The sequence below is a fragment of the Chlorocebus sabaeus genome, chromosome 20 (genome assembly GCF_047675955.1).
Source record: "Chlorocebus sabaeus isolate Y175 chromosome 20, mChlSab1.0.hap1, whole genome shotgun sequence".
Taxonomy (NCBI): Eukaryota; Metazoa; Chordata; class Mammalia; order Primates; family Cercopithecidae; genus Chlorocebus; species Chlorocebus sabaeus.
The window spans coordinates 80,118,506-80,140,924 of NC_132923.1; the positions used below are offsets into that span (position 1 = coordinate 80,118,506).

Here is a 22,419-nt window from a genome sequence, read left to right on the forward strand (position 1 = left end):
ACAAATAGAAAAGTTAGGCACTTTCAAAATAAACTCCAAAAATCTGTTATTCCATAAAACAATAAAATACCAGCAAAAACTGTGAAAATCAACTTTGGAAATTTACCAAAGGCTTGCAACAATCTGAAGACAGTTTATTCAAGAAAAATGGCTGAATCTCAGTAAGAAAGGTGAGATTTGTGGCTTTTTAAGTTGTCCTATATCCATTTCCCTTTGTCCAGCTCCACGGCAGCCTTGAAAACCAACAGCCTCATGATCACAGAGCTGAGAAAACAAGGAGCTTAACAACCACTGGGGCATTGGGGTGGGGAGAACAGAGGAGCAGAATAGTTTAGAGCTCCCTGAAAATCTTACCATGAGAGAACTGTCATTATTTTACATGTCTAGCAGTTCTCTAGGAACCTCCACTCACAAGCCTGGTTTTTATATGACCTGACTCACAGCTTACTCCTGCAAACAGCCTTCTCCCCAGGGCATTTGTTTAAAAAAAAAAAAAAAAATCAATGGCAACTGTCTAACATCCCAACTACCTGAAGCAGCAGTGAAAGTTGGGTAAACAAAAAGCTGACCAAGACACTTAAAAGGAAACATTAGGAAATACCATTTCCAGAGGGGTCTTTGGAAAGCTCTGATGTATTTCTAGGACTCAGAAAGGCCAGAAACAAATGCAGGGTTGTGTGTTTGCCTGAGAAAAAACTGAAAGGGCCATAATTTCTCATCATTGGCAGATTTTGAGGCTCTGCACAAGCAGGAAGTGAAGGCTAAGGCAGAGTTACAACTGCCTGTTGGAGCACTGAGGATGTACCCCAACATCACACAGAGCCCATCAGCAAAGGATGGAAGACTTATTAGATCAGGGCATTTAAGGAAATTTTTATCTAATCATTAGCTGATCATTAAGCTAACCAAAGAGAGATTTCAGTAGCCATATATAAAAAAGAAAACAGATTTTACAGAATCAGATCAGAAAATCACTAAACGAACAAACAGGAGCAGCAGTAACAACATACAACGATTATAAACTCTAGGTATATACACCCAAGAGAAATGAAAGCATAGCCATACAAACTGTGTATGTAAATGTTCATGGAAACAGTAGTCATAAAAGCCACAAATTAGAAACAATTCAATCTTCATCAACGAATGCATAAACAAAATGTAGTATATTCATACACTGCAATATTTTTCAAGCAAAAAAAATGAAGTACTAATACATGCTACAGTAGGAAAGGGCTTTGTAAACATTAAGCTAAATGACAGACGTCAGATACAAAAGACCACATACTGTATGATTCCATTTATATGAAATGTTCAGAACAGGCATAAAGACAGAAGGTAGATTAGTGGTTGCCAGAGGATAGAAGGAAGGGGAAATGGGGAGTGACTATCAGTGTGTATAGTTTCTTTCAAGGATGATAAAAAAAGTTCTGGAATTAGATGGCCATAATGATTGTGGAACTTTGTGAATATATGAAAAGCCAGTGAATTATACAATCTAAAGTGATAAACTTATGATATGTGAATTCTATTTTTAAAATTAATTTTAAAAAACAATAAGGAAACAATCTAAATTTGATTTCCATTTCATTAATTTAGTCAAATGCCACAATTTCTTGTAATAACTGTCAATTTTACAAGCCATCCTTCTAGCTTTTTATTTTCAGGAGTCGTTTTCTGAACTCTACCAAAGTGAGCAGTAACTAGGATGTTTATGAAGGTTCATCTGAGACAAAAGCAATTCACTTCACATAGGCTATTATACAGCCATCAGAAATTATGTATTTCTATCACTGCTACCTGATACTTAAATTGATATATGACTTAAGGTCATATATGACCTTATGACTTATAAAGACTACCAACTTTTAGAAACCTCATGATATGCCCAAATTTCTTTAAGTGCAGCTAACAGGTTTCCAAATATTCCCTGAAAAATAATATTGATAGCTAATATGTTCTAGACATTGTTCTAAAAGCTTTAATTACATCAAGTTGAATATTTGCAGTTTCTGATATTCAATCATTTTTAGACCTACTTAAATGACAATTTCACATGTTTTGATCTATGATTGCCCTCCCCAAAATTCTAATATATGTGGGAACTAACTAAGTTGCACATAGCTAACAAACAGATGCACTGGGATCTGTGCTCAGTTGAACTTCAGACCTCTCGCTTTAACTATAACATTAACACTATTACTAAGCCTAAGATAGCTGGAGAACACAAAGATGTGTTTTCCATTAAGATAATATCTATCTTGTTTACCACTATATTCCGAGCACCTAGCACAAGACTGTGCACAGAGCAGATGTGAAATAAGTATCTGTTGAATGAATAAAAGCGAAAATGGTTAAATAAGCAAATAAATATGAAGATATATTTTCGAACTTCCAATGGCTATCTTACAAGAAAATAGTAGATGTACAAAAATAATATTGAGACAGTAAGTACGTAGTAGCATAAGAGATAAATAAAACATGATAGATTGAAAGAAGGATAGATATCACAGAACAGATGTAACAATTTGGAAGAGTGGAAATAGCACAGGTTTTGAATTCAGGTTAAGTTCCAAGTTGAGCCCCAGTTGTGCTTCTTATTAGCTGTGTAATTTTCAACAAACACAGATTTACTCAACATTTAATATGTGTTAGATCTTGTGCATTTTACTATGAATTAATAATTGGTCCCTAATTTAAAGTAATGCATAATTTAATAGGGGCAAATAGATACAAAAATCATGACATAACCTTTCTGAGCTTCAGTTTCATGGTTTATAAAATGGTTTCTAGCTATCTATGAAAAGTCAATGCAATAACATAAGTCAAGCCATAAAGCAAAATGCTTGGTATTGTGTAATTTTTCAATAATTAGTAATTCTTTTCCCTATTGAACTATAGTTTATCAAATCAATAATTCCCAAACATTGGCCAGGTGTGGTGGCTCATGCCTGTAATCCTAGCACTTTGGGAGGCTGAGATGGGAAAACTGCTTTAGCCCAGGAGTTCAAGACCAGCCTGGTAAACATAGCAAGACCCCCGTCTCTTAAAAAAAAAAAAAAAAAATTAAAACAATGGAAAGAATTCCCAGACATTAAAAAACTGAATATATATAAGTAAGTAAAAATATATATAAGCAAAAAATGATGAAAACTATAGATTCAAGTTATCATATTAAAGTACAGAGATGAATGATACTTTCATGCCATCTACCTATGTACAAATTACTCTTCCCAGTAAATATGTTTACATTTTTCTTCTGAAGTCTATAAATATGCAAACATCTGTTTTAAAGCAACAAATCAGTATTATTACCACTTGTTTTTTTAATAAAAAAAAATTTTTAATATAAATGTTGACCAGGCTGGTCTTGACCTTCTGGGCTCAAGCAATCTTCCCATCTCAGCCTCGCAAAGTGCTGAGATTACAGGCATGAGCCACTGCACCCAGCCCATTATTATTCTAAACGTATATGCTGATACAAGCAGCTGCAAATATATCAGCATGTCTGATTTTCTAACAAAAAGTCAATTAACAGAAATATATATGCTAAAGAACTATAAAGACAAAGGGCTTTTTTCCTGCTAAGTTCATTTTCATAATTAAATCTGGTGGCTAATTTACACTTTTACATTGTTATGTATGGGGTTTGGAACACTGAAGAAAGGCTGGGAAAAGAAAATGATACATAAATGCAAAAAGAATCATCAGTCCCTTGCCTGCATGAAATCAGCAGCAGTCACATAAACAGCTATCTCAGCCATCATTTAAATATTTCAAAGGTCAGAGGTCTCAAAAGAGTCTTTTCTGGGACTGGATGCAATGACTCACACCTGTAATCCCAGTACTTTGGGAGGGCAAAGTGGGTGGATCACTTGGGCCCAGAAGTTCAAGACCAGCCTGAGGAACATGGCAAAACTCCGTTTCTATTAAAAATACAAAAAAGAAAAAATTAGCTGGGTGTGGTGGCTCGTGCCTGTAGTCCCAGCTACTCAGGAGGCTGAGGAGGGAGGATCACCTCAGCCTGGGAAGTTGAGGCTACAGTAAGCTGTGATCACACCACTGCACTCCAGACTGGGCGACAGAGTGAGACTCTGCCAAAAAAAAAAAAAAAAAAAAAAAAAAGTCTTGGCTGGCTAATGGAGAAAAGGGGAAGAGTTCTGGAAAGATGTCAAAAGAACATGTTTGTAAACAAACATGGATGAAATCTTACGTAAGAACATAAAACCTCTAAGAAACATGCCTTGATAAGTCATAGGCAGAATGCAATGAATCATCTTCCTACTATACACAGGTGTCTGATATACAAAGGTCATATTCATAGGCGCATCAGCAATGGCACTTTCCAAAGTTTCTCACGTGACACAAAAGCCTTCACAGTAAGCCGATTTAGCAGCTATTGAATTTAAAAACTTAGCAAAACTTTTTATGCTTTATGTCTTTAACCATATGTAAAATACATAAATCTCACCCTATTTCTCCATTTGAAATTTCTTCAGACACTTTCTAAGCATACCATCTTTCCAGGCCTTTTAGCATTCTAGAGTCAAAGATGAGTAAGACACACTGTCTACCCTGGTATCATAATTTAAGAGAGAAAAAAGACACACTGAGAAATAACTAAATCCTGGACGAGAATTAAATAATAAAAGCATTAACAAAATGTTGATAAAACAGAAACGGAAGCACCTGTGGAAATCACAAAAGGGGTGGCATGAACTTTAATGGATGAATGGAAGTCTAGCAGGTCAAAAAAAGAAAACGGAAAAGGCATCAAGGCAAAATGAATAATATAAACAAAGACATGAAGGCATAAAATCTATGTTAGGTTTGAGAAACCAGGACAAGTTCAATGTGGCTGAAGCACTGGTACTAGGGGTGAGGTGGTGAGGGCAGGAAATGAGACTTTGGGAGAATCATTCAATTAACATTATTATTATTCCTATGAGAAAATATGCAGAATAGAAACAAAAAGAATAATCACCTTATGTCTTTGATAGTTGCTCGTTTTAGTGGGTCAACCTGCAGCATATGCATCAGGAGAGTGGCGACAGAACGATTGAGATATTCTGGGATATAAAAGACACCGCCTCGGATCTTCTTAAATAATGTAGGTACATGCTCATCATCAAATGGGAGGGTGCCACAAAGAAGAGCATACAAGATAACACCACAGCTCCATATGTCAACTTCAGGACCCGCGTACAATCTAAGAAAAAAGATGACGACACAAACCTGAAATGCAAGTATCACTTTTTCCCTCTCTATGTGCCCTACTTCTATATATAGGTGGTCTACATTCAGTACATATTCATTTCCAAAGTCTTTAATGAAGTCCACGGCCGCTCCCCAGTATTCAATATTTGTTCCTCAAAGAGAGTAAAGGGGCTAGCCAACTACTATTCAAGTCTGCCAAGTGAATAGGGTATTTTTATTTGTCACAAATTCATTTAACTGAAACATACTAATTAAAAAACAATACTTTCTGTGGTTGATTTTTGAGGGGAACAAAGTAGATGACCATGAACTTGAAAAAATACTATGGTGTATAGGTTAAATCTTTTTCCCAAAGAACTATTACAAGAAAGAAAATATACATGTAATATATACATATAATATAATTTTTACCCCAGTACACCTTTAAAGAATATTTAAGGCTGGTCACGGTAGCTCACGCCTGTAATCCTAGCACTTTGAGAGGCTGAGGCAGGTGGATTGCTTGAGGCTACGAGTTTGAGGCCTTCCTGGGCAACATGGTGAAACGCTGTTTCTACTAAAAATACAAAAAATAGCCAGGGATGGTGGTGTACACTTTAGTCCCAGCTACTCAGATGGCTGAGGTGGGAGGATCACCTGAGCCCAGGAGGTGGTATGGTGACTTGAGATTGTGCCACTGCACTCTAGCTTAGGCGACAGAGCAAGACTCTGTCTCAAAAAAAAAAAAAAACCAAAAAAACAAACACACACACACACACACACACACACACATATATATATATCTATATATACATATAGACAGGGAGAGATTTAAAACATTAAAGTACTTTATTAGTACTGTGTAGACAGTATCCTGTATCACATTATCCTGAGTACTTACCACTTCCATTCTCATCACCTCCTAGCTCATATGACTAAAATTAGCTTTGATCCAGATAACCTATGCTTATAGTATTATTCCTTTTTTCTCTTACATTTCGACAGCGTTACAATTCCCATGATAGCATATTACCATACTCAAACCTGGGTCTGTGGTAACAAAGTAAATCTCTACTATTCTAATGAAAAGAATATAATCTGTTTATATAAAAAATGGTGACTGTTTTCCAAAAGAAATGGTATGAATGCCACATGTGAGTATAAATCTAGCAGCCACACTGGAAATCATTTGCTGTATTCTTCAAACTCCTTGCAATAGACTGAATGCTTATGTCCTCCCAAAATTCATGTGTTGAAATTCTAACCCCCAAGGAGATAGTATTAGGAGGTGGGGACTTTAGGAGGATGATTAGGTCACTAGTGCAGAGTTCTCATGAATGGGATCAGTGCCCTTATAAGAGCGACCCCAGAGAGACCCCTCATCCCTTTCTCCATGTGAAGTTACAATGAACATACGATAGTCTATTAGGAAGCAGACCCTCACCAGATACCAAACCTGCTGGCACCCTGATCTTGGACTTCCCAGACTTCAGAACTGTGAGAAATAAGTTTCCGTTGTTTATAAGCCATCAACTTTATTGTATCTTTCTTATAGCAGCCCACATGGACTAAGATAATCCTGTATCAGCTATTTGCAATAATACTTTTACCATATTTTCTCTCATAGGATTCTGTTAACTTTCAAAATCACATGTTGATCACTGTAGAAAGACTTGAGTTTACCACTGCAATCTGTATAAACATTTTTATAATGTACCAATGAATAACTTACATGAGTAACTACACAATCTCTACTTGTGTAGTTTAATTTCATGAAACAATATTGTTCCCCAAAATCTCATTCTTCCAAAGACAAAATATAAAACAATGCTCTATATACGTCGGAAAATACGCAAGGTATTATTAAAGAACTATATCTAATAAATAAATAATGACACTAGCTTAAATTTAGCAAATTCTTACTCTCTTATCTCCACTTTTGTAAAATGAAAGATATGTTAAATCAAGATCCACTTCAGTTATTTTTCTAATGGGGAAAACTTCGTAAGTGTATCATGACATCTAAATGAAATGTTTAACATTTTTTAATATAACCATTATCCGTTTAACAATGGAAAAATAAATGAACAATCCATTTCTACCATGTTAAAATCTTACCTTCCATAGAGAATATATTGTAATTAAATGTTATCAAAATGAACACAAGATTACAAAAAGCTTATGCTTCACTGATTATTACCTGCCTGAGATGACTTCAGGTGCTGCATAATTTGGAGATCCGCAACTAGTTCTCAGAAATTCACCATCTGACATCATATTAGATAATCCTAAAAATAAAAGTAATGTTTACCTGGTGCTAGATATTTTTAAAAGTAGGTAAAGTCATATAAATATGAGCAAAATTTCAAGTCCTTGATCCTGCATACCTCACTGGGTTTTATAGTGCTAAAAAACAAAAAACAAACAAACAAAAAAGGCAGTGGAAAGCATTTAACTGGAAAGAGACCATCTCAGAGTGCTTACACTATAACAAAAAACTAAAGCACATCACATGTATGAGTGAAACTAAATTTCCTTTCTAAATAAAAATGTTGATTCCCATCACAAATGAGGTTATTCTGAAGCATATTAACTTTCCCAAACATGAAAACATCAAAATATTATTTACCTTTTTCATAGTCAAAAGAATAAAATACAGACTACTACTTTTTTGCAAAAGCCTCTTTAAATTCTATAATTAGAAACCAGATGGGCCCCAATTCATAAAGAGATTATGTTCCAAAAGTTAATTTAGAAATATTTAATTCAACATAGAAAAAATAATCTATTGAATCAAAAATCTAGTTGAGCTATAGTACTAAATAAGTTTCACGATTTAGACAAGGAAGAGAAATAGAGAAAGCAATTTCCTAGTTTTTAGATTAAAGACAAGGCATAGACCACATATAGGCAACAACAGCCGGTACCTTTCTCTTTCTTTCTCTTTAATCTCTCATTTCCTAGTCTTTTCCTCAAATACCCTAGTAAGGCATCCTTTCCACATACATTTATCCCAGAAAGTGTTTGGAGTATAAAAATCACATTTTATGTGCTTTTTACCTCTGACAAAAACCATTCTCTAATGAAGTTATTAGATGTCACCCTAAGGACCTCTTTGTGGATCAATTCAGAAGGGCTTTTTTCCAACTGCATGCAAATTTTCAGGTACCTCGGTTTATATGCATTCATCAGGGAAAGTGCCCATACTTTCATGAGATTTTCAAAGAAGTTTGGGACTCCTCCCCCTCTTCAAAAAAAAAAAAACTAAAAACAAACAAACAAAAAAAATAGTTATGCATCATTTCCTTAGGAGAAAATGCAGATTGAATGGATTTATCTTGATGATAGCCATCTAACTTCTCTGGAGGTATCTGCATTTTTAAAGTGTATTTAAGTGAATAGAAAAACCTACTGAGGAGATTTCAGCTAATCCTTTTCCATGGTACAGAATGTACAAGGTTGAAATGGAAAGTTCCTATTTCAATGAATTGTTTTGCTTTAAAAGGTAGCTAGTACATTTCTGAACAATCCTGGAGTTACATACCAAAATCAGCTATCTTGGCATTCATGTGTGCGTCCAATAGGACATTCTCTGGTTTCAGGTCTCGATGAACCACCATATGCCTATGACAGTAATCCACAGCAGACAGAATCTGCTGAAAGAGCCGCCTGGCTTCCATCTCTTCAACCTATCAAGCATAAAAGAAACTGCATTAAGAATATCTGGGGCTGGGCATGGTGGCTCACGCCTGTAATCCCAGCATTTGGGAGACTGAGGCAGGTGGATCACCTGAGTTCAGGAGTTCGAGACCAGCCTGACCAATACGGTAAAACCCCATCTCTACTAAAAATACAAAAATTAGCCAGGCATGATGGCATGTGCCTGTAGTCCCAGCTACTCGGGAGAGTAAGACAGGAGAATTGCTTGTACCAGGAGGCAGAGGTTGCAGTGAGCTGAGATAACGCCACTGCGCTCCAGCCTAGGCAAAAGAGCAAGAGTCTGTCTCAAAAAATAATAATAATAATATCTGATACATCTATTTAACAAGATTTTTAATTTCATAATCAGGCTACATATAATTAAGCAAGCTCGAATTATGTTGGAATTCTCAACAAATCAGACAAAACAAACCAATCAAAAGCTTGTCAAAGCTCAACATGTCAATAGACAAGTTTTTCTTTGTTGCTAAGCACTAATATTTAAATTTCAATTAATATTATTCAATGTGCACAATGTTTTGGGGAATTGACAGTAAAACAAACTAAAGCAGAACATACGTGAAAGTGCTAAGACAAGGAAATAACTGATCTTCAACATGATTTTATGGAACAGATTTTGAAAAGCACAGGCATCGTGTTGGCAATTAAGTGGAACATGTTTTCTAAAATCAGTATTTCAAAAGGTATGCTTTTTAAGAAAGAAAATTTGTCTAACACTCTATATGTTTAGTTGAGCATTATTATAAAAGTGACTTCAACTTTGACGATATCTTTGCATTGTGCTATTTCCCAATACTTTCCTTTTTATTAGAGGTTTAGTGTACCAGATAGTATGTTACTCACCCGTCCATGCTTACAGATGTAGTCAAATAATTCACCTCCAGACACATATTCCATTACCATAAAAAAATCTGTTGGAGTGCTGATCACCTGGTATCTTTTTTGTTAATAAAAAAAAGTTAACAAAATATGTTACTTTAACCAAAATCAACCCGGTATATCTACTCTTGCTACAATTTTCTATTTCAATGTTTTATAATACTTTAGGCAACAAATTATATGTTATCAAAATAATCACAGAGCAATAAACATGGACCATTACAAAATTATTCTATTTCTTGAGGCTGATGGCCATTCCTTCACATTCTCCCTTTCATGTTTACATAATTTTTGAAATCTTTCCCTCTTCAACAACTAAGTTAAGCATTGATTTTTTTCCATATAAACAAAAATTTGTTTACAATCAAAGGAGATGAGGTATCACATTAAAGATAAATAGAAAATATACTTGGGCCAGACATTGTGGCTCATCCCTATAATCCCAGCACTTTGGAAGGCCAAGGTGGGAGAACCACCTGAGCTCAGGGCAATGTTTTGGGGAATTGACAGTAAAACAAACTAAAACAGAACATATATTAAAGTGCTAAGAAAAGAAAATAACTGATCTTCAGCATGATTTTATGGAACCGATTTTGAAAAGCATAGGCATTATGTGGGCAATTAAGTGGAACATATCTTCTAAAGTCAGTATTTTACCAGCCTGGGCAACATAGCAAGACCTCATTTCTGTAAAACATGTATATATTTTCCTGGACACATAATATGATACTATAGAGATACATTCAGCAAAATCCAGAAAGTGAAAAATGACCATTTCTTCAACAAACGAAATGCAAGAAAAAAAGGCAAAGGATAAACTATATGTTAAAAGTAACTCAGGAGACATATTGACCAATTATGCTGAATAGACTTATTTTGATTCTGATTCAAATAAACCAACTTAAAAAAGCATTTATGAAACAATCAGGAAAGTCTACATGCTGATTAGTGGTGGATATTGTTGTTAATTATTTTAATAAAGATGTGATAATGATACTATGTTTATGTTATTTAGAATTTAAAAAGTATTTTCTAGAGTAAATACTGAAGAGTTTACAGATTAAAAAGATAATGTTGAGATTTGCTTCAAAATAATCTGGCATAGGGGAAATGGGGGGAAATAGATAAAACAATGAATTGACTATTGTTGAAGCTGAATAAGACATACATGAGGTCATCTCACCGCTTTACTTTTGTAAATGTTAAACAATTCCCATCATGAAAAATTAACTCTGTGTGTGTGTGTGTGTGTGTGTGTGTGTGTGTGTGTCTGTGTGTCTGTGTTTCTAGGCATCCAAAGCTGGGCACATTAAAAACTAAGAAAAAAAAATTAGCTTTATTTGATAAAAAAATTTTTTTTCCCAAAAACTACAACTTACACCCCTATACACAATTTTACCAAACCAAGTTTTGGAGACTTTAAAATTAGTTTTGTTTTTTTTTTTCTTTTGTTTGAGACAGTCTCACTCTGAACCTCCTGGGTTCAAGCAATTCTCCTGCCTCAACCTCCCGAGTAGCTGGGAATACAGGCATGCACCACTATGCCCGGCTAATTTTTGTATTTTTAGTAGAGACGGGGTTTCACTATGTTGGCCAGACTGGTCTCGAATTCCTGACTTCAAGTGATCTGTCCGCCTTGGCCTCCCAAAATTGCTGGGATTACAGGCATGAGCCACCGCACTTGGCCAGAAGAAATATTTTTAATGGCAATCATTAGTCTTTGGGAAGAAACATGGCAAGGTATCCTAATTTATATAAAATAAATGAATATGACTCAAGAAGAATTGAGACTATTTCAAATGAACTTTGGAAAGGTAATTACACCGAGAACTCTAGAAGAAATAGTTTCATAAAAGCTATCTTTATAAGCACCAAAGTGAATAGCGTAGGGCAGGTGCATCTGCTGTAGCACCTCACTGTAGGCTGGTCTGATTTAGTAACAATTCTCAATCACTTTTGTGCTCTGTACATCCTAGATGGGGCACAAAAGAAGTGATGACATTCTAATAAATAAATTTAGCTGCAATTTCTGAGTATATCACAGGTATTCAACAAATATTCTTGGAATGAATTATTTCATGAAACCTCTAAATCCTTAGCAGCCACTGTCTTACATTAAAAGCCAGTCTAGAGCAATGAAAACCATAACATTACTAAGCACTTACTGTCTGCCAGACATTAAGCTACTAAATGGTGACACAACATTTATTGAGTACGTACTTGTACTCGGTGAGACCAAAAGTTGGTGTCTCTACTCGTGGAGCTTACAGTTCAGCCAGAAAGACAGACATTAAATATTCTCTTCAAACACAAATATGATCTCCAGTAGCCTCTCAATTTAGAATCTTCAGAGGTCTCCCACTGCTCTTAGGTCCTGAATAAATCAGGCCCTTGCCATCTCTGTTGTTTGGTCTCACCTTTGAGTCACAACACTGAGTCACACTACATTTTTCAGTGTTAGTCATGCTGTACCTCCTCCTGCTACAGCTCCTTTGTATAAGCGTTTTCACTGACCTGAATCCTATACTACGACCTAAGCCCTAATCATCCTTTAGATCTCAGCTTAAAAGTCACTTCCTAAGTCCAGGACTTCCTAAGTCCACCTTTTTGCACTCACAGATGCATTCCCCTGAGCTTCAGAACACGCACCTCAGTTTGTAATTATATGTTTTTATTATTACAATAATTTGATTAATGAATATGTATTTAGTAAAGTGCCTATAACAAAGTAGGTATTTATATAAATGTATAAATTAGCACTTTTAAATAATGTGAGTGCTTGGAGCCAAAACCAGAGTAATCTGAAACTGAAAAGTCATAGCAAAATTACAGCAAAACTTCAACCAATCAAATTTCCCATTGTCCCCCACCCCTAACCAGAATGGAGTAGGGACAAAGGGAAACAAATTTCAGAAGGAAGAAGTCCTAAAAAGACAGTTTTACATTAAGGATTTAGTGGAAAAGGCAAATTCCAGGATTACGTTCTAAGCCTGGCCTGAGTAAGTCAAATCTCTTGTGCTCTCTAAAATACAAGTACATTGAAGCATTATAAAAAATTCAATCATGAATCATTCATACATGTCAGTATTATTTTCTTAGTACAGCAGAGAAGTAAACTAATGTACTTTAAAAATTTTTCGGAAACAGCATTTCTAATTGGTAAAAAAAAAAAAAAAAAAAAAGAAATTAATTATCCAGAAAAATCCTAAGCATTTTCCAGTTGACCAAGTTATATTCCTTTTTAGGCAATAGCCACATAAAATAGTATACAAAAATTTTAAAAAAAGAGAAATCTTTCCAAAGTTAGCCAAAAATCAACATTTAGGAGTACACCTTTTTGGTGATCAAATCTATTGAGATTTTAGAATATTATTTACGTAGGTACATACACGTAAGTTTTTTCTTTAGTTAGAACTCAGTTACATAGAAATGTATCAATCATGCTTGGTTCATGACACTTGTCTTCAGTAGTCCATGAATGATCTTTTATTTAATTACTATTTTTAATAATGTAATACCTACAAACCCATCACTCAGACAAAAGGCCAAGACCTTGACAACAGCTTCCATCTAATTCATACAGGGATCCGCCTTCCCCATCCCATTGCTTCTCACCCAATGTAGCTGTCATCCTGAAACCCCTGTTAATCCTTTCCTTCCCACCTCTTTTATTCAGTTTATATATGTACATATCCATGTGTGTATCCCCTCTCTCTACATATATATATTTCATATATATGAATAATTCAAATTCATATATACGTTAAACTGTTCTTTGCTTTAAAAACCAGGTATCATGCTCTATGTAACATTCCAGTAGTTATTTTATTGAGATTTATTCCTATTGTTGTGTTTGCTATAGTTATTTGATTTGACCATTGTTATAATATCCTATTGTGTTTATTCATCTACTCTACCACTAAAGAGTATTTAGGTTGTCTCTGCAATGTTGCTATTATTTGCTGCAGTGAACATTAATATGGTTTGTATGTTCATCCCCTCCAAATCTCATGTTGAAATGTGATTCCCAATGTTGGGCATGGGGACTGGTGGGAGGTGATTGTATCATAGGGATAGATCCATCCCTCATGAATGGTTTAGCACCATTGCCTCAGTAATAAGTGAATTCTTGCTCAGCTCCTGAGAGAGCTGCTTGTTTAAAGGAGCCTAGCTCTTCCTCCTTCCTCTCTTGCTCCCCCTCTCACCATGTGACAACCTGGCTCCCAGTTGCCTTCTGTCATGATTGTAAGCATCCTGAGACCCTTACTAGAAGTAAAAGCCAGCACCATGTTTCCTGTACAGCCTGCAGAACTGTGGGCCAATTAAGCCTCTTTTCTTTACAAATTACCCATCCTTCAGTATTCCTTTATAGTAATGTAAAAATGGACTAATATGAACATTCTTCTATATGGCAAGATTTTCTCCTTGATATATACTGATGAGTATAACTGCTGAGTCACAGTTATTGTGCACGTTCCAATTGAAAAGATAACGCCAACTGTTTTCCAAAGAAAGTTTGGCAGTGCTAAAATCTTTAGAAAACTGGTGGATTTACATATTCTCCAACACTTGCAAAACCCCATATACATTTCTTCGTAGAAAATGCTGTGTCTTTTGCCCCTGTTTATTGAGTTGATAGTGCTTTTCTTATTTATGTATGGACATATAGAATAAGTCAAATTTTCTATAACATTCTAGCGTCTAAGGTAATTAATGTCTTGGTTATTAACTTTGTAAAAGTGTATGTTTTCAATCATCATTTCACATTGAATTTGGCTTTCACTTCCTCTGTAAATAAATCTGTACATATCTCTAAAGGATAACTTAAAGAATATATGTGTGTATGCATAATATGCAATATTGTTATCATGTATAAATATCAAAAATCATGAATGTCATCAAATATCCAATCAGAAGATTTAATTATACAAACGCAATCAATATATTGTAATTGGTTGATTTGTCTCTTACGTCTCTTCTAATTCATAGGTTGCTCCTCCAACTCTGTTGTTTGTTTTTCTTACATTCTTTTGTTGAAGAAACCAGTTAGTCTATGCTAAAGAGGATTCCACAGTATCAATGTTGTTGTTCCATCCTTTATAGCAGCGTAATGCACAATTTCTAACCCACTCTTAAATCTAGAGATGTGATCAGATTTCAGTCTCATTTTTGCAATTTTTGTTTTCATTTGAAAGACTAGGTAGTGTAATGTACCTCTAGCCAAAGGCATATAATGTGTCTCTTTTTCTGATACAGTGGAAGGCACTGTTGATCAGAGCCTAGATGCATTAATTCACATTAATTTAATGAAATTTTAAATGCTGGCAAATTTGCATAGTCTAGTAATGAATGAACTCTGATCTAAAAGAAATTCTTACCCAAAACTTCCTCCCTCAAAAATCTCATTGTCTTTGAAGTGCAGGCCATCAGATAATGCCTCCTAATACCTTTTCACATTATAGTCATCAATCAATCTTCTTACTAACTCCTTCTCATTCTGAATTAATGTCTTTTTCCCCATTGCTACCACAGTCACTGTTTTAGGTATGTCATATCTTATAGATAATCTGTGATGTAAACAGACATGTTAACATCATGGAGCTCTAGAGTTCAGTCCTTGAACTTCTTGTTTATCTGTACTCATATCTTTAGTAATTGCATCCAGTCTTAAGGCTTTAAATATCTTAACATATGGCCTTTAAGTTCTTTGAATGCCTCATTTCTGATTATCTTTTCTTCCACCACACATAGCCAACCACTCCGTGGTCATATACTTTCGAAGACTAACTCCTCCGATTATGCACTGGATTGTCTCCCACACCTACCAAGGGACGTGGCTTCTATAATTAGCCCCTGTTTCTTCTGTATCCATTCCTTCCTCTTGACTGAATCACTCCTTTTGGCATACCAACATTCTATAATATCTCCTATTTTTAAAAGCTAACCTTGTTTAGACTCCACATTCTCTTCTGGTTATCACTCCTATGCCTCTCCTCTCCTGCCTATAGTTACTATCTCCCGTTTTTTATCTCATAGGCCCTCTTAAACCCTTTACATGAGGTTTTTGTCCTCATCATTCCAATAAATTAGTTCTTTTCAAAGACAATAGCAACCTCCATGTTGCCAAATCTAACAGTCAATTCTCAGTTCTAATCTTACCTCAATATTCACCAGTAAAAGGGACAGTCGGTGATCTTTCCTGAAACACTTTCTTCTCGTGACTTCAAGATACCCGATTCCCCTAATTTTCCTCCCACCTCACTGACCATTTTCATTCTCTTTTACTGGTTCCTCCTCATTTTTCAGACATTTTAACAGACATGTTAGTGTCATAGTGTTCTAGAGCTCAGTCTTCGGACTTCTTGTTTATCCATACTCACAACCTTGGCGATTTCATCCAGTCTTAGAGCTTTAAATATCTTAAATACAGTCTGTCTGCTGATGGCTTCCAAATTTATCTCTCTAGCTTACACCTCTCCCCTGAACTCCAGATTCACTTATTCAACAGCCTACTTATATCTCTATTTGGATGCCTAATAAGCATTTCAACTTCATAAAACCAAAATTAAATTGTTGAAACCACCCCCCTAACATCCCACCTCAAACCTGTTCCTCCTACAATCTTCCCCACTTCAGTTACTGGCAACTCCATCCTTGTTTTTTTGCCGAGGCCAGATGCCTTGGAGTCATCCTTAACTTCTTTCCTCTCAGAACTCACATTTTATCTGTTAGCAAATGCTGTTGACTCTACCTTGAAAGTACATACAAAACAAGGTTAATTCTCAACACTTCTACACTATGCTCTATTCCAAGCCAGTATCATCTTTTACACAGATTACTGCAATTGATTCCTAATTGGTTTCCCTGCTTCAACTCTTGCTCACCTATAGTCTAAACGTAAGTCAGATCACATCACACCTCTAATCAAAGTCTTCCAATGGATTCCCATCTTACACAAAAGTAAAAGCCAAAGTCCTTACAATGACCTATAATGCCCTGCACAACTTGTGTCTCTGACCTCATGTGTTATTCTAATCCTCCTAGATCATTCTGCTCCCTTGATCTCTGGCCTGCAGGAATTTCTACTTTCCTTTGTATTTGCTCTTCCTTCTATGTGTAACATTCCCCCTCCAGATATCTACATGGCATATCCCCTCACCTCTTCACTGTCTAACATATGACGTAAAATGTCACATTTATTGTCTTTCCCCACCACCCTTCCACCACACACTAATACAATCTCCATAATAACAAGGATTTTGTTGTTGTTGCCTTTTTGTCTGCTGCTGTATCCCTAGTGCCCAAATGGTGTCATTTGTTGAATGAATGGATCAACCAACAACCTGCCTTTCTGGCCTTATTTTTCCACTTCCCTATATATACTCTGTGCACCAGACTGTTTGTTCCCAATACACCATATTCCTTACACTTTCATTCTTTTGTTCTTGCTTGGACTCCTAGAGCCATCAGGACCTTGTTCAAACGTCACCTCTTTACGGAGCTACAAGTTATTATTGAATACCTACTACTGTGCTAGTTGCTGGAGAGATAAAGATGATATATGATATCTCCATTTACATGTCTAATGGATTCTTAGCTTAACATGGCCAAAACAGTAACCTTAATGTTCACCTCTCTCTAATGTTTCTTTTCTATTCTCCCCATCTCAAAAAATGACACCACTATCACTACATAGTTGCTCAAGCCAAAACCCAAAATCCCAGTTGCTTAAGCCAAAAAAAAAAAAAAAAAAATCCTTTATTTCTCCTCCTTATCTAACCCATCAGTAATTCATTAGTTCTCCCTCCAAAATACATATCAAATTTCTTGCCATCTAGACCAGGGCTGTTGAATACAACTTCCTACAATGATAGAAATGTTTTTTATCTGGTCTGTCCAACACAGTGGTCACTAAACACATGTGGCTATTAAGTACTTGAAATGTGGCCACTGTGATCAGACAACTAAATTTTTCATTTTAATTAATTTAAATTTACACAGCCACATATGGCCAGCAGCTACTGTATTAGCCAACACAAATCTAGATTATCACTTTGCTTAAAGCCACCATAATCTCCCAGGTAGACTACAGCAATAGCTTCCCAACTGGTCTGTCTGCTTCTACTTCTGCCACCATACCCATTCTATACTATACTCATATCATGTTACTTCTCCAACTCTCCAAAAGTTCCCATTTAGAACACAATCAAATCTCTTAGCAAGGCCTTCAAATCCCTTTGTTATCTGGTCCCCATCTACTCTTAAAACTCCTGAACTACTTCTCTTCTCCTCACTCCACTCCTGAGATTACATAATCTTCCTTTGCCTACAACACTTGAAGTTTGTTTCACCTCTTTGATGTTGCTCTTCCCCTTCCTTTGAAAACACTCTGTCCCCAGATTTTCAAACGTCCAGATCTTTATCATCCTTTAGGTCTTAGGTCAAACCTATCTTCTTAGTGAGGCTTCCTCACACCTAACCTAAATCAGCCCTTCTTCTTTCCTAGTCACACTCTGTGACGGCATCATGTTTCATTCTCATAGCACTTATCTTTGTCTAAAATGATCTTGTTAATTTGTTTACTTACTGTCCAGAACATAAAAACACAAGAAAGAGACGTTGTTTTTCACGATTATATTCCCTATGCCTAGAACAGCAGCCATCCCATAGTAGGTGCTCAATAAAAATTTGAATTTAAAAAAAAAAGCCATAATTCCTGCTCCTAAGTACTTCAGTCTTGTGGGAAATACTAATAAGAAAACGTGCAATTACAATACAATTTAAGGGCTTTGGAAAAGGTGAACATTGAGTGCTTTGGGAGCAAAGAGGAGTTAGAGCCTAACCTAGTCTTAGTGAGTAAAGTAGGTTTTCAGAGGTACAGTTGATCCTCAGATAATGTGGGGGGATCCTCAGATAATGTGTCAACCCCTGTGCACTCGAAAATTCATGTTTAACTTTTGACTCCCCCTAAACTTAAATACTAATAGCCTACTGTTGAGCAGAAGTCTTAGAGATAGCATAAATAATTAACATACATTTCACATGTTAAATGTATTATATACTGTATTCTTACAATAAAGTAAGCTAGAGACAAGAAAATGTTATTAGGAAAATCATAAGGAAGAGAAAATATACTGACTACTCATTAAGTGGAAATGGATCACCATTAAGGCCTTTATCCTCATCATCTTCATATTGAGTAGACTGAGGAGGAAGAGGAAGGGGAGGGGTTGGTCTTGCTGTCTCAGGGCAGGCGGCATAAAATCCGAGCATAAGTAGACCAATGTGATTCAAACCCATACTGTTCAAGGGTCAAATGTAATTGCACTTAAAAGACAAGTCGGAATTGGCAGCCTAGGGAAAGAGAGATGTGGATAAAGTATTCCAAGCAGAGGAAACAGCTGAAGTACAGGAAGCAAGATGGTAACTTGACAGATCAAAGAAAAATCGATAAATTCAGAGGACACTTAGGAAAAAAAAGTACAGACCTTAATGATTTATTGTATGTAAGAAATGAGGGAAAGAATAAATTAAAGATTTTGCCCAAGTTTGGGGCTTAGGAAACTGCATGAATGGTATTTTCATTTACCTCCCCTCCACTCTCCCACCCCCAAAAATACAGAGGAGTAAGTTGGAAGAGAGAAACGTTTAGCTTCAGGTGACTCTGTGACTTTAGAATGTGAACATCTGATAAACAATTTGATAAATGTGCTCAGAAATCCAGAGAAATAAAAGGTCCAGAAATCATCAAGATTTGGAAGTCTTCAGCACAGAGATGGCAAACGGCACCATGGTAGTAGATGAAATCATCAAAAGAGGGTTCACTAAGAAAATTGCAGTAGCTCGGTGTACTTGACTGCATCAATACTTAACAGCCAGGAAGATAAAGAGGGGCCCATAAAAGAAAGTTTTCAGAATAAACAAGAATGAAAAAAAGAAAACAGAAGCCTGAGGTATCATGGAAACCTGGAGACATTTCAAGGTGGTGCTGGCAGTTAATGATGTTAAAAAGCTGGCCATACGTTAAATAAGATAGACTAAAAAGAATCAGACAGGCCGGGTGCGGTGGCTCACGCCCGTAATCCCAACACTTTAGGAGGCCGAGGTGGGCAGATCACGAAGACAAGAGATCGAGGCCATCCTGGCCAACATGGTAAAACCCTGTCTCTACCAAAAATACAAAAATTAGCTGGGCATGGTGGCGGTTGCCTGTGGTCCCAGCTACTCAGGAGGCTGAGGCAGGAGAATCACTTGAACACAGGAGGCGGAGGTTATAGTGAGCTAAGATTGCGCCATTGCATGCCAGCCTGGGTGACAGAGCAAGACTCCATCTCAAAAAAACAAACAAGCAAACAAACAAACAAAAAAGAATTAGACAGACAAAATCAAATCATCTCTACCAGACTAGCAAGCATTCATCTTTTGACCAAGTAAAATCAAGTTGCATTAAGAACTATGGAGGAAAGAAAAACACAGAAAGAATCAATTCAACAAATTCTACTTCATGGGAAAGTTTGGATTTTTCTTTAAATCCTGTTTGCTCCTTTTAATTTTCTACCAGTGGGTTTTAGGTTATTCATTTGTAATTTTTTTTCAATTTGGGTTAATAAAGAAATCATGCAATAAATATCCTTCATTCTTGGCATTCAGTGCCCAAACTTTCCTGCTAATTCCAGAGTTCCATTTTTGCAATAAGGAAACTTCCTGACAGTTAGTCCAAGGCTACACAAAAGAAAACCACTGAAAGGATAAGGTTGCTCTCTCTGTTTAAATCACTAACACTGTTAGAGACTATGTCAATAAGCTTGTATGGTAGCAAAAATACATTAGTGGGTTTTTTTTGTTTGTTTGTTTTTTGTTTTAAGATCAGACCTACAATTAAAGAGGCAATGTAGCTGAATGAATTAATCTTAAGGCTGGAAGCCAAAAGTTTTAAACTGCAAATTCACCTCTACCAATTACTTTCTGATCAACTCTGACAATCTTCTATAATTCCTTCAGAAAATAGCAAACAATTAAATAATCCTATATCAGAATGAGACAGCCAAACAAAAATAAAATGATTGAAAGTAAATAAAGAAATGGAGGCAAGAAAACACTGATAAATATGACATCACAAATAAATCTTTGGGCCTGGGTGCAGTGGTTCAAGCCTGTAATCTCAGCACTTTGGGAGGCTGAGGCAGGCTGATGGTTTTGAGCTTAGGAGGTCGAGACCAGCCTGGCAAAATGGCAGAGAGCCTGTCTCTACAAAAAATACAAAATTAGCAGGGTGTGGTGGCACATGCCTGTAGTCTCAGCTACTTGGAAGGCTGAGGCATGAGAATCATTTGAATCTGGGAGGAGAAGGTTGCAGTGAGCCAAGATTGCACCATTGCACTCCAGGCTGGGCAACAGAGCTAGACTCTGTTTAAAAAAAAAAAAAAAAAAGGAAAAGAAGCCTTAGAATCCTCATGACAACTGCAACTGCTTATCGATAAAATCTGATTTGTGCTTTTAGGAACTGTAGAGATAGTAGGACTCATACCCAAATGGGTAAAATTTCCTCAAAGTCTTTCAGGGTTGGCATTGTAAAAGTGATGAGGTCAAAGTGTAAGGCAAATATGGAAAGATCTTTCCCTTCTCCACTTTCTTTCTAGCATATGACACTTTTAGTCTGGCCATTTCAGCTTTCTCTTCTCATAGGAAGTGGACACTTAGTGGGGAAGAGCAAAGAGATTTAGCTTAGATGTTACCCAGTAACTAGAACAAAGTCATTAATCATATGGATTTGAAGTCAGAGATGAACTGTTTCAGTTAAGTGAAAACCATTTGGAATAATGAAAGAGGACTGGAATTAGTTTGTAAATAGCTAATTCCTGCTCTGGGCCAATGCTCATCAAATACTAGGGATTATACCAGTGCCAACACATTTAATCCTCAAATGAGGTGTCCCATTTTCAAGTTAAAGAAACAAAGGATAGGAGAGGTGAGTCACCAAGATCATGGGGGAATTTTAATTCTTATGATAATCTTTAAAAACCTCCATATACGGCCGGGCGCGGTGGCTCATGCCTGTAATCCCAGCACTTTGGGAGGCCGAGATGGGCGGATCACGAGGTCAGGAGATGGAAACCATCCTGACTAACACGGTGAAACCCCGTCTCTACTAAAAATACAAAAATCAGCCGGGCGCGGTGGCAGGCGCCTGTAGTCCCAGCCACACGGGAGGCTGAGGCAGGAGAATGGCATGAACCCGGGAGGCGGAGCTTGCAGTGAGTAGAGATCCCGCCACTGCACTCCAGCCTGGGCGACAGAGCGAGACTCCATCTCAAAAAAAAAAAAAAAACAACCACCACCACCTCCATATTCATACTCTGGACCATCTAATACATAGGTCCTGGATGATAACCTTATAGTCAAGTACTGCCATGCAATTTCAGGGACCTCATTTTTTTTTTGGTTTATGTTTATGACTAAGTGAACTTCAAGTGAAGATCATATGACATTGAAGCTTACTCTAAGAACGAAGGTTTCATAGCAGTGATGTGAGAACTGAGTCGTCACCGGTCATCCACACCAATCCCATAAAAGCCTGCTCTGAACAGTCAGTGGCATACTCATGCTGCCCGTAAGATGCACTGCATG

The 22,419-nt window shown here is 36.5% G+C and overlaps 1 protein-coding gene across 3 annotated transcripts in view; it reads right to left on the reverse strand.

Moving 5' to 3' along the window:
- PRKAA2 (protein kinase AMP-activated catalytic subunit alpha 2) overlaps positions 1–22,419 on the reverse strand; it is a 67,713-nt gene that overhangs the window by 13,723 nt on the left and 31,571 nt on the right. For all 3 annotated transcript variants that reach the window (XM_007978593.3, XM_038000522.2, XM_038000521.2), the window contains 4 exons: positions 9,757–9,850; positions 8,738–8,882; positions 7,394–7,481; positions 4,982–5,206 (listed from right to left, as the gene is read on the reverse strand). In XM_007978593.3, coding sequence (XP_007976784.1) covers positions 4,982–5,206; positions 7,394–7,481; positions 8,738–8,882; positions 9,757–9,850 — 552 coding nt within the window. The remainder of the gene's footprint in view (positions 1–4,981; positions 5,207–7,393; positions 7,482–8,737; positions 8,883–9,756; positions 9,851–22,419) is intronic.